The following is a 12,391-nucleotide window of genomic DNA, read 5'->3' as shown; positions in this document are numbered from 1 at the left end:
GTTGCAGAGCTGTGCCACTTGTATTTGGTTATAGCCCCCTGCGTCTGCAAGATTGCCCATTCCTTCCTTGTTTGGCTGTGAGAAGAGATGACAGTTGCTGGGGATATAATGCTGCTTCCTGCTTCTGAGAGGTGATGAACCTTTTCTTGCTGTGATTGAATTTTTCAGAAAGCATGCAGAGGTTCTGCTGTAGTAAAGCTCTTACTACTGGAACATCAACACTTTACTTTTGGAGGCTATGAGAACGAAGGATTGAAGTGCACTGCCTCTCCACTGGGATTAGGGCCTGCAATGTTCAAAGGTAGAACACTTCATGGTTAGTATTTGTTATTTTGTCAATGAGACAAATAAACATGCCTTTTGAATGCTTCCCACATGGATTCAGACAGTAACGCAATAAAAGCAGTCCTGTATTATTTTGATCTCTGTTCGGGTTAGGGTGGCTAAACAGCTTGGATTGGTTTTTCTCTTTCTCATATCCCTGTAGAATTACCAGGCAAACTTTCTGGGTTGGGAAGTGTTTGATGTACAGTTTACCATGCAGCTGTCTTCACTTCAGAATATCATTCCATTACAAGAAAATGGTGTGTTGCTTTTAATTGCCTTTCAATAGCATTTTGATGGTTGGGATTGTTAGGTTGATTTCAACATTCAGGGGAGGATTTCTGAAGATCTGGGCATGCCTGTTAACGCATAGCTTGTTTCAGAAAATCAGAACCCCCTTCATTTTGAGGATTGGCACGAAAGAAGTGCCAGAATAATTTTGGCACAAGGAAAGGTATGCAATGGGTTGAAACCTTCAAGAAGTTTCTCTTTTCTTCAGGAATCGTTTTCTTTATAAGCCTATGAATTTTTCCTTTAGAATTGTACACACTTTTCCTTGGGATCCTCACAAGGATGCGTTTGTCAGCATCAAGAATTGCAAGAAGTTCCCTTCATGACTTTGTGGGTCTGCTGTCACCTTGGTCAAGGAATGTCACTGCAGAAAATGAGCACGGTGTGGTGAAGGTCTGAAAAGCAGCACGCTCTGGGGCACGTACAGTCCAGTGCGCACAGATTTCAGTGTAGGAGTGGTGGGTATTCTGAATGACTTGTTCGGAATGGATGAATTGGTGTTTGTGCTCCTGGTCTTGCAACCGGTCGTTGTACTGGAAATTGGAATACAATCGTCCATAATAATGTGTTGCAGCAAGCAGGGAGCTGCTTGTTACCTATCACAACACATGATTATGGATGATAATAATAAGCAAGCATAAGCTTGCTGTGCTAGGGAAGAAAAAAGTAAAAGAACACAACGTGGCCCGCTGAATCAGTGTTTCTGATGTACAAGTAAAAGCCTCTGTTGCCCTGTTGTGTGCTTAGCATAAACCCCTGCTTTTTCCTGCTTTCTGGAATGTAGTGCTCAGTCTTAATCGCTGCTTTTGCTCTTCAGGGGTTTGTTGATTTTTTCCAATTGTTTGTTTTCTTGGGAATCATAGAATCATTATGGTTGGAAAAGACCCTTGAGATCATTGAGTCCAACTGTTAAGCTGCAGAGTCAAATGAGGTATTAGTTGAGGTAAATTATCTTAGGATCGTAGAACAGCTTGGGTTGGAAAAGACCTTAAAGCTCATCCAGCTTCAACCCCTGCCACAGGCAGGGACCCCTTCCACTGGAGCAGCTTGCTCCAAGCCCCTGTGTCCAACCTGGCCTTGAGCACTGCCAGGGATGGGGCAGCCACAGCTTCTCTGGGCACCCTGTGCCAGCGCCTCAGCACCCTCACAGGGAAGAGCTTCTGCCTTAGATCTGACCTGAACTTGCCCTGTTTCAGTTTGAACCCATCACCCCTTGTCCTGTCGCTGCAGTCCCTGATGAAGAGTCCCTCTCCAGCATCCTTGTAGCCCCCTTCAGACACTGGAAGCTGCTCTGAGGTCTCCACGCAGCTTCTCTGCTCCAGGCTGAACAGCCCCAATGTTCTCAGCCTGGCTCCATAAGGGAGGTGCTGCAGCCCCTGAGCATCCTGGTGGCCTCCTCTGGACTGGCTCCCACAGCTCCATGTCCCAGCTATATTGAAATTTTAGAACTCAGTGCTTTGAAGGGGCAGCAAGTTTAGTTACTCTGTGCTGATAGATCTAGACAGCTCTTAATGCTTCAGTTACCTTTTGTGTCAACACAGCTTTTCATTACATAGCACAGTCATACCAGAAGCCACATTTTCAACATTATCCTGAACCCTCGGCTATGGGAGTTCCTCACTGTCACACACTTACTACATGTTTCATTCTGATTCATTTACCCAAACAGGCTTGCCCTGATGGAGCTTCACTGCTCATCGAGAAGGTAGCAACACAGACCTATCTCTGATGTTCCTTTGTAGACACGTGGCACATAGGGCCTGTTCCCCAGTCTACTGAATGAGTGGGAAGATAATTTCAATTTGGGATGATGGTGGTAATACTTCTCTGTAAAAAATAGAGTTTAAAAAAGCATGAAACTGAATTGATGGAGTACCCTTGGGTGGAAGGCGATGCAAGCACTCGGATTGGCCAGCAGGAACCATCTCGGTGCTTAGGTAAGGTAGCGTTATTGAGTTAATGGCGTTACCTGGGGTGGTGATGGAATAAAATGGTTTCATACAAGCAGGCTGCTGGTTTATTTTTCCCTCTAAACATTAGAAACTCCTGACAATTCCTGCTCAGATCTGAGAATTCAAAGCTTTACTCTCCTGAGCGCTTTGACACCAAATGTTCCTACTGAGATGCGGAGCCATGCACAAGTCATGGTGAGAAATACAGTGTTAGGAAGCGGTACAGTGGCTGGAATTCTAAGTGAGGTGAAAGAGTTGACATTGACATGAGGCTGAAGGCCTGTCTGGATTCTTGTGATCAAGACTGAAGTGCAGCAGCTGAAATGTAGAAATTACCAGTGGTGAAGTTCAATTGGAGAAGTACAAGGCTGAAATCAGTCATGTAACGTGCATCATTCCTGAGCTGGGATTCTCCTTGGCTTCAGGCTTTGGGAATTACTGCAGAGGCAGTTAAGCCTGACAGCTTTTTGCAGCTACCAGATGGCACATAAAGGACACTGGGAAAAGGTGCTTGGTTTTTAAACCTGTAACTCCTACAGATGGAAGCACAACTTAGGCTATGATTTTGGGGAGTGAATTCCATCTGCTGATGAGTAAGGCAGCTCATAGGCTTCGAGAGAGCTGCATGCACCATGTACTTGTCTGCATAGAGAAGGCCTCAAAATCATAGCATCATAGAATAGTTAGGGTTGGAAAGGACCTCAAGGTCATCCAGTTCCAACCCCCCTGCCGTGGGCAGGGACACCTCACACTAAACCATCTCACCCAAGGCTTCATCCAACCTGGCCTTGAACACCGCCAGGGATGGAGCACTCACAACCTCCCTGGGCAACCCATTCCAGTGCCTCAGCACCCTAACAGCAAAGAATTTCCTCCTTAGATCCAATGTAAAAAATCTGGCGTCAGTGATCATTATTGGAAGTCAAGGGACTAATAGGTATTGAGATGCCTTTCTTACATAGCAGCATTGACAAAATACATCTATACGTGTCTGCTTTGTTCTCTCTGGAGTGCTTTAACTGATGCAAACAAGAATATTTCTGCACTGTTACTGAATGTGATGATTATTTAAACAAGTTCAGTTCCATTTAAAGGTGATTTCATCTCAGATTAGAACTTCCAAAGCCTCATTCCAAAATCCAACCCACGGAAACTCTGTCTTGGTTTTTAAATCCCCGGATAGATCTTTCGGGCTCTTTTTTAGCTGTGCAGTAGATGGTGTGTGTGTGCTGTGTATCCTGTGAGCAGCAGCACCAACACTGGCGGATACCTGCTGTGGTTCATGTCACAGCTTGATTCTGCCGGGTGTGCCTGAGGCTGACAAATGGCAAACAGAAGAAACACACATGTGGTTAATATTACTGAGGTCGAGCTACTCACCTTCACCTTGCTTCCAAGGTGAAATTAATCAGGTGTTTGGAAGGCCCCTATTAACAGGGGCAAATAAGAGGCTAGTCTGTTGTGGCTGAGAAAGGTTGTGTGTGGAATGCTCAGAACAGACTTGGAAGCCATTGTGTATGGAGCAGGAAATGCAGATGAAGCTGAAGGAAGCAAGGCTCCAGGCTTTGGAAGGCACGAGCAGGTATGGGTGGGATGGGTTTTGTGGGGACCTTTGAGACCTGAATGACTAAACTTGATTTTAGAAGCATGGGGTGTATTTAAACACAGGAGGTTGCCTGGGTCCATTTCTGTATTAGATCCTTGAACATGCTGTATTTTTTCCTCATTTCACCTCTATGAAAATAGACGATACTGGGTGAAGAATGAATTTAGCCTAGTGAATATTAGACTTGCATGTATATTTGCGTGCCTTATGTTGCAAGGATGGGCTCAACACACAGTTTGAAAGCTGGCTGTGAAGGCAGATACCTAACGTGTGAGGTCTGGTTTTAAACTGAGCAAGAACATTGCTAAAAATTGTGGGTGGAATCCAGAATACTGTGGAATTGGTGAAGTGTTTCCATGATGATGAATGGGCATCACTGCCCCATATTCTCTACCAAGAGGTAAGGAACGGGTGGAAGCTGTTCGCTACTGTGCTAGTAGTGTTTTCCTGGAGGTTATATTTTCCCCATTACTAGAGTAGGTTTGGAGTATTCAGTGAAAACAGGTACAACCTCCTGACACCTGCAGTGGTTAGGGAGGGCGATGTTAATTCTGTTGCAGCCAGTCTGAGCGTTACAACCTGAGCTCCCAAGGAGCTGAATACCCGCTCTTTTTGAAGTCGAATTGCACCACGTTTGATTTGTCAAAGCTAAGAGGGGTTTAAAGAGGGGAGATTTGGGTTAGATCTAAGGCAGAAGCTCTTCCCTGTGAGGCTGCCCAGAGAAGCTGTGGCTGCCCCATCCCTGGCAGTGTCCAACTTCTCCCTTACACCTAACCTGAACTTGCCCTGTTTCAGTTTGAACCCATCACCCCTTGTCCTGTCGCTGCAGTCCCTGATGAAGAGCCCCTCTCCAGCATCCTTGTAGCCTCCTTCAGACACTGGAAGCTGCTCTGAGGTCTCCACGCAGCTTCTCTGCTCCAGGCTGAACAGCCCCAATGTTCTCAGCCTGTCTGTGATGGGAGGTGCTGCAGCCCCTGAGCATCCTCATGGCCTCCTTGAGAGCAGTGAGCTCAAGATCCCCTGGGTTCTCTCAGTACCAGTCTGTGAAGCCACAATAGGAACTGGCAGTGAAGCGTCACCTTTGGCAGAGCCGTCTCTTGAGTGTTCACTGAACACCTCTGGTCCTGTGCTGGGCAGCCTGCTGCATGCTGCAGCTCATAGGTAGCTCCAGGCAGGCATTCCCAAAGCGCTTTTGGATGGAGCGAATGCCCTTCATTTTAACAGGCATTGCTGTTTTCAATGTTGAAAGTGTTTGATGTCCAACCTCATCCACAGCCTCTGTTATCTAGTCTGTTATCCACTACTGCAGTAGCTGTCAGCTTCCCCTTGAGAACAGTCTGGATCTCTTCCTTCAGCTCGTGGTGAAAGCGATGCTGGCAACTGCTCTCCAAGCACAGATGGCAAGCTTGGAAATGTCCGGACATTTGAGCCTCTGCTTTTTGTGCATTCAGTCTCTGTGATCAAAATGCATTATTTATTTAGTGCCTTTGAGCTGTAATGGATCCCGCCAGAGAGCAATCTGCCATCCAGCTGGTGAGGCACTTACCAGCCACAGCAGGCACCAGGGTAAATCCAATCAGTGAGCTGCTGCCTGGAGAGGGGGTAGTGAAATCCTTGCCGAGCCCTGCTAACGGGAGCAGCTCTGTGCAGCTGCACGCACAGGCTCTTGCAAAACACCGTGCTCAAGACTGCACACTCCTGTTCCCCCTTCTGCATGCAGGAAAACAGCGACCTTCCAGGGTCAGGGTCCTTGCAGCCCGGCTGGAGCCCGCCTTGCTTTGGGATGCAGACTGCACTGAGCCGGGTTAGTGCGGAGAAGAGCAGCCTGAGAGGGGATCCCATCAGTGCAGATCTCAAAGGAGGTGCCCGGAGGATGGTGCCAGGCTCCATCCAGTGGTGCCCAGCGTCAGGATGAGGAGCAATGGCCATAAACTGCACCACCACAAGAGTCACCTCAACACGAGGAAGAGCTTCTGTACGTGAGGGTGGCAGAGCCCTGGCACAGGCTGCCCAGGGGTTGTGGAGTCTCCCTCTCTGGAGCCATCCCAAACCCGCCTGGACACGTTCCTGGGTGCCCTGCTCTGGGTGGCCCTGCCTTGGCAGGGGTTGGACGGGATGAGCTCCAGAGGGCCCTTCCAACGCCGATGGTGCTGGGATGCAGGGTCTGCCCTCCCCTACCCTCAGACAGGGGAGTGGGTTTAGGGACCCCTTCCACTGGAGCAGCTTGCTCCAAGCCCCTGTGTCCAACCTGGCCTTGAGCACTGCCAGGGATGGGGCAGCCACAGCTTCTCCGGGCACTTCTTTTTCCTTCATTTTGACTTCTCTTTGGGAAGAACGGGCTCAGGTGGGTGCTGTGAGCAGGCAGACGCAATAGCTGTGAAGTGTGAATTTCTCCCAGCTGCCTTAATGGAGTGTTGATTTTAAAACCCAATTTCACTGTTGCTTGCTGTGCAATTAACACCCAGTTAATACGTGTGGTTAGTTCAGCTGTGCAGTGTCAGGCTGGGTGTCAATATGGACACTTCAATCAAAACATCCCTTTCAGATACGTGAGTAGTCAAAGAACGAAGTCTGGGGCTATGGAAGCAGGAATAAGCCAAGAAAAGCTGGTAATCTTGTACTTCTGGATAAATCAATTGCAATGAAGTGTTAATTTCCGTTTTGCTGAAAAAAACCCATAGCAAAGAGAGCTGACAGAGGGGTAATTGGAAAATGTTTCTGTGCATTTACAAAGGTACCAAGTGAAAGGGAACCTGACAAAACAGGGGCTGACACAGATGGTGCACCAGATACCTCCATGTAAACTTGAACTCCAGGAGAACAGGACAGCTAAAGAAGCAACGATAGTGAGGTCATAGGAACTTGATAGTGAGGTCAAACCCCTTTTATTGAGAATATAGGAACAAAGAGCACTTCCTGCCATGTGTGACAGCAGTGGCCTTTGCTGGTGCAAGCGTTTGAAACCCGGAGCGCAGTGAGATGGAAAAGCAAACCCAAGGCCCTGCCTGAGGGCACTTGTTAATGACAAAATAGCCTGTGAAAGCTGTACCTCTCAAGCCGCTTCAGGATCTGACAAAGCGGCTTCTCTGAATCTCCAGTAAATTTGGGGATGTTCTGTCCTAACGAAACCAACCGGGGCTTTTGACCACTCGCATCAGGAGGAGCCGGAGGCCATTTCCAACCCTGCAGGAGCTCCCCGGGCCGGGCACGGGGCATCTCCCTGCGCTCGGAACGCCCGTGCTCGACCAGCCCTTGGCGGCTGCGCCTTGCGCATCACTCCCGTGGCTCTCCACGAGGTGGAGGAAGCGCCCTGGGTTCGCTTTGTGCCGGGGCCGCGCAGGGCTCCTGCCCCCGCCGCTGCTGGCCGCGTGTCTGCCCGCACGGGAGGAGGCTGCAGGACCAGGTACTGAGGTGGTAACGGGGTGCCGGTACCCGCGTTCCGCACGGCTCCACAAAGGGCTCCTCCGTGGTGCCAGCCGCTTTTCCGCAGGAGGAGCTCCATCCCATAGCGAAGCGTGCGGTGGGTGGCTGGGCTGGCGGAAACCCCCGGCTCTCTGTGCTGCGGGGTATTCACCCCTAGGGACCAAGTTCACTGTAAATCCACGTTCGTTATGGATAAAATACAAGTAGGACACGTAAAGGCTGGTGCCTGGGGTTAAGAGTGTGACTTGCGCTGAGCTCCAGGCTCTCTGTTGGCTGTGGTGGGGTTTGGAAGGACTCAACCTCGCACAATCAGCCCCAAGCTTGTGTGCGTGCATCTTGTGTTTTCAGCCCTTGCAGCTGAAGCCAAACCCCACGTAATGTCCTTCCCTCGCCTTAAACCCCATCGTCCAATTGATTCTGGTTTTTGCCCGCATGAAACGTGTCCCAGCCCGAAGTGTCGGGTACTTTTAACATGCAATGCAGCTGATTTCTGCTGGAAAGAAAAGAGGTTGCTGTTAGCGCTCAGCTGCACATGGCAGAGCCCTGCTTCTGTTCTTGTGGTCATCTTGTGGCAACTCGTGTGAGTTGTTTCTCAAGGCATTTGTGTGTTTGCAGTGGTGCTAAGGTGTTTCTGAGTTGCACCGGGTAACTTGGTTGTGTCAAGATAAAGTGCCATTGGAATAGGGTATTATAAGGTCATTTACAATGAATGGACAATGATAGTGTAAGGTCGTTTAGAGTGAGTGGACACAGGAGTAGAACTGAAGGCTGATAGTAAACTGTTGGAAAGAAGGCTGGAAAGGAGTGTTGAGGAGCCGTTGCGTCCTTGCCAAGTGATGCGCTGTGCCTATGTTGTTGGCAGGATTTGGCCTGTGAGCTTACACAAGAGGGTAGTTCTGTGAGCTGTTGTTGCTGTGTCCCACGAGCACTGTGGGGTATGGAAGAAGCGGGAGGTGAGGACGGTGCGGATTTGACAAACAAGGGAAATCAGGGAAAATATCCATGAGCCTCTTTTTAAATGGACAAAGGAGGGTGTTCCATAGTGCCCCACAGCCTTTATTTTGGGGTAAGGGCAGGCAGGGGTGGGTTTAGGTGATGCTTTCTCTTTGCTGATTTTCCCCTTTACTTGCATTACTTGTGCCAGTTCCTTAATGTACAAGTTATTTTGGCCACAATACACAGGGGCTTCTTCTAGCATAGCTTTACCAGCTAGGGCTGTAATTCCTTCTTGATTCTGGTTGCTGTTACCTATGATAGTAACTCATCCAGCTCGTGGCCAGGACTGAAGTTTGTAGCAGCCTGGAAATGGGAGCTTTAGTTCAAGTGAGGTTTGGTCCCTGTTCCCTTACATGCGTTCGCTTGTGACAAACTAAATAAGGCTAACATAAACCACACTGAGAGAGGTTTCCAGGAGTCAAGCTTTGCTCGCTTCTGAGACAGCTGAAAGAACAGGGTTTGTTACTGAAGACTCGGTTGATTAATGGCAGTGTTGTTAGTGTGGTAAATCAGTCCGGTGACCAAGCCCCAATTCCTCTCTAGAGGCTTAAACTTCAGGTGACTGTAGTTGTGATTAGTAGAACCTTAGCTTCATTCTGTGTCAGTAATAGGGCGATTCAACAGTAATGCCTTTTCTCTGGGCGGAGGGGTAACTATATGGGAACACACTCCAAACTGCTTGAAGAAAAGCGCGTTTACCCTGAAGATCCACAGCTGTGGCCAGGGATGCCTGATCTCTGGAGCTGTGCCCAATCATGTGAGTTATCTGTCCCAGCTGAGCCAAAACTGACTGCCCGAGACCTGAAAAGCGTTGCTGGCTTTGCTATTTTATTATTGGCAGGGGACTCAAGCTGGGCGGTGCTCCCATGTACCCTACGTGGGGAGTAGGTCACAGTGAGCAGCATGGGACAGCAGCTGCCTTAAAGCTTCACCCTATTTTCTCTGTGTGAGAAGGGGAAGGACAGCCTCAAGGTCTCCAACAGCAGCAGGTTCAGGGCAAAAACCAAAGGAGAGCAGCAGAGAAAGCTCTGGTGGCTTCTCTACAGGGTCAGGGCTCTTCATCAGGGACTGCAGCGACAGGACAAGGGGTGATGGGTTCAGACTGAAACAGGGCAAGTTCAGGTTAGATCTAAGGCAGAAGCTCTTCCCTGTGAGGGTGCTGAGGCGCTGGCACAGGGTGCCCAGAGAAGCTGTGGCTGCCCCATCCCTGGCAGTGCTCAAGGCCAGGTTGGACACAGGGGCTTGGAGCAAGCTGCTCCAGTGGAAGGGGTCCCTGCCCGTGGCAGGGGTTGGGGCTGGATGAGCCCTAAGGTCCCTTCCAACCCAGCCTGTGCCTCTGTGAACACTGTGTCCTCCTTTTGGAGTGATGGCTTTAGTGGCTCAGACTGGGACCATTCTCCTGCTCCAGGAAGATCTGTGTCTCAAAGCTTGCAACAGCGCTGTTCGCCCTGTATAATTCATTATCCCGATTGCCTGTTGCCTTCATCACCAAGATGCTATCATCTCCAATAGGTTTTAAATCTCTATCAGGCCTTCTTCTATTTGCTGGTGGCTCAGAGAGGCTGATCCCCCCCCCCCCCCCCATAAATCTATAAAACATGTGGTGAAGTGAAAAATGCACCAAAGCTTCCCCGCAGTGCTCGGGCCAAATCCATCTCCTGGGAGCTGCCGCTCCCGCCTGCTCTGTGCTGCAGAGCCATTTGTCTCATCTTCACTTGTGCTGCAGAGCTGCGCTTCCCCCTCTGCTGCGGCCAAATGCACCCGGAGGGAGAGCCGCTGGCTTTGCCAAGCGTGCGGCTGATGACACGTGTATTTATGCTCCCTGGCAAACCAAGTTAAACAAGCAGGGACGAGGCTGGGCAGGCGCTGGAGGAGGTAATGCTTCATTAGAGCCGCGCCGCGAGCGGCTCTCCTCCTTCCCAATTATGGCATCCCTGCGCATCGCTCTCCCAAGAGAGAAGTGTTTGGGGGGGGGAGATTCCTGCATGCGAAGCCTGGGGAGGGCCGTGGCCGTCCAGCAGGGCACGGTGGCTGGAATGACGGCTCTGAGCACGTGTACGTCTGTCTCGTTCTGTTAAAAGCGTGGTTGTTTCTACCTCAGCTATTAAACTGTTAAGTGAATCCCTGAATCGTCAGCGACTGGGTTCACAGTGGGCCTGAATTCAAGCTGCGTTTCAGTAACATCAGGTTCTGCGCAAATAAACAGCGGGGTTCAACTGTCTGCTGCTAATTATCACCCAAATCTGATTTAACGCTCTTCAAAGGGCCTCATATCTTTCCATTTAGTTATTTGTTTCAGCGCGATGAATCTTTAATTCAAACCAAACGTGGGTCAGTTTCCAAGTGGAGCAAGGAAATGCGAGGAATGTGTTTATCCGCGGTCGCATCGGTGCCTCCTTTGGGCTTTCTGTACGTGGTGATTCGCGGCCTCGGTGGGGAGGTGAATTTGTGTCACCCTGTGAATTGGCTTTGCCTGTTTGGTTGGTTTGGAAAGGGCTTGGCCAGCTGTAGAAGGGCTGAAATAATTCCTAATAGTTCCTAGCGGGGTGGTTCTGGGCTTTACGGTAAGGAGTACGTGTTGTGAAGTTACACAGGAAAACCTTGCAGGCTTCAGTTCCCATCCTAGCTGTAAGAGGACGGCTTTAGGATGAGCTGGAGAGATGGGATAACGCACCCTAGACTCTGCCGCGTTGAGTCGCGGCTCCACCGCGTGCGCGCCCCGTTTTCCTGCCGGCTCCGGGGTTGTCCCCGTGGCTGTGCCATGTGCACAGCCAGGGCATTTCCTGCACAGAGCTGCAGGAATCCTTTGTGTAATAACCAGAAAGCACCAAACGCAGGCGAGAGGCTGGAGCGGGAAGAAAATTTCCCCCTAATAAATACCACATGCGGGCACGGTTTACGAAGCACACAGTAAAGAGCAAGTTGAAAAGAGAAATCCTTCTATTCCCTTTCATGTGGCCAAAGGCAGCATCGTTTCTGGCTGTCTTTACTGGAGATTTACGCAAAGATTTAACACCCCGCTCTGTTTTCCCTTCTCCTGGAAGCTCGGAGGAGGATGCTTTAGTAACTTGCTATTCTTTAGATTCCTATCTGACCTCTGTTTTCATGTGGAGGTAGGCTGGGATTCTTTCCTTAGCGAACGCTTTGAGGAGCTTTCCGTGCTGTGATGTAGCGTTTCCTGCACTTAGTTATTCTTTCTAGTGACTGGAGTAAATGGACCTTTTTTGTATGGAAGTCCTGCAATACTAAAACCCCCTCCTCAAACTCTGTGTGTTGTCTTTGGATGCTTTGAAGAGCAGTTATTTAGTGTCTCTACAGAAGAAGAACCCATTTGGGTTTGGTGCCCAAACAGTCTAAACTGGTGACCTGATGTGAAAACGTTTACTGCTGTCAGTGGAGGCAAGGTGCCAACTTCATGGTAAGTGTTTCTTACACCTCGCTGCTTTGGGCTTCTTTCAGTCACAGTCAAAAGCAAGGTCCTTCTGCAGTGGAGCTGTCATTACAACATGAATCTCGTGCGCATTTCTATTGCGGCTGTATCTGTAAGGTGCATCTCAACAGGGTTTGGTGCAGGGAATTCTTTTGTGAGTGGAAGCTTTCTCTTTGTGTGGATCAGTGTTTCTTTTACTGTTAGGGTGGTGAGGCACTGGAATGGGTTGCCCAGAGAAGTTATGAGTGCTCCATCCCTGGCAGTGTTCACGGCCAGGTTGGATGGAGTCTTGGGTGGCCTGGTTTAGAGTGAGGTTGGAACTGGAAGATCTTGAGGTCCTTTCCAACCCTAACTATTCTATGATTCTAT

At 49.5% G+C, this 12,391-nt stretch overlaps 1 protein-coding gene across 1 annotated transcript in view; it reads left to right on the top strand.

Annotated features, from left to right (window-relative positions):
• BICRAL (BICRA like chromatin remodeling complex associated protein) overlaps nucleotides 1–397 on the top strand; it is a 44,990-nt gene extending 44,593 nt beyond the window's left edge. Inside the window, exon 13 of the mRNA XM_065679298.1 lies at nucleotides 169–397. Coding sequence (XP_065535370.1) covers nucleotides 169–321 — 153 coding nt within the window. The 3' untranslated portion in view covers nucleotides 322–397. The remainder of the gene's footprint in view (nucleotides 1–168) is intronic.
• The last annotated feature ends 11,994 nt before the right edge of the window (nucleotides 398–12,391 follow it).

The sequence above is a fragment of the Lathamus discolor genome, chromosome 5 (genome assembly GCF_037157495.1).
Source record: "Lathamus discolor isolate bLatDis1 chromosome 5, bLatDis1.hap1, whole genome shotgun sequence".
NCBI lineage: Eukaryota > Metazoa > Chordata > Aves > Psittaciformes > Psittacidae > Lathamus > Lathamus discolor.
This window is presented reverse-complemented; position numbering and strand designations above follow the sequence as displayed.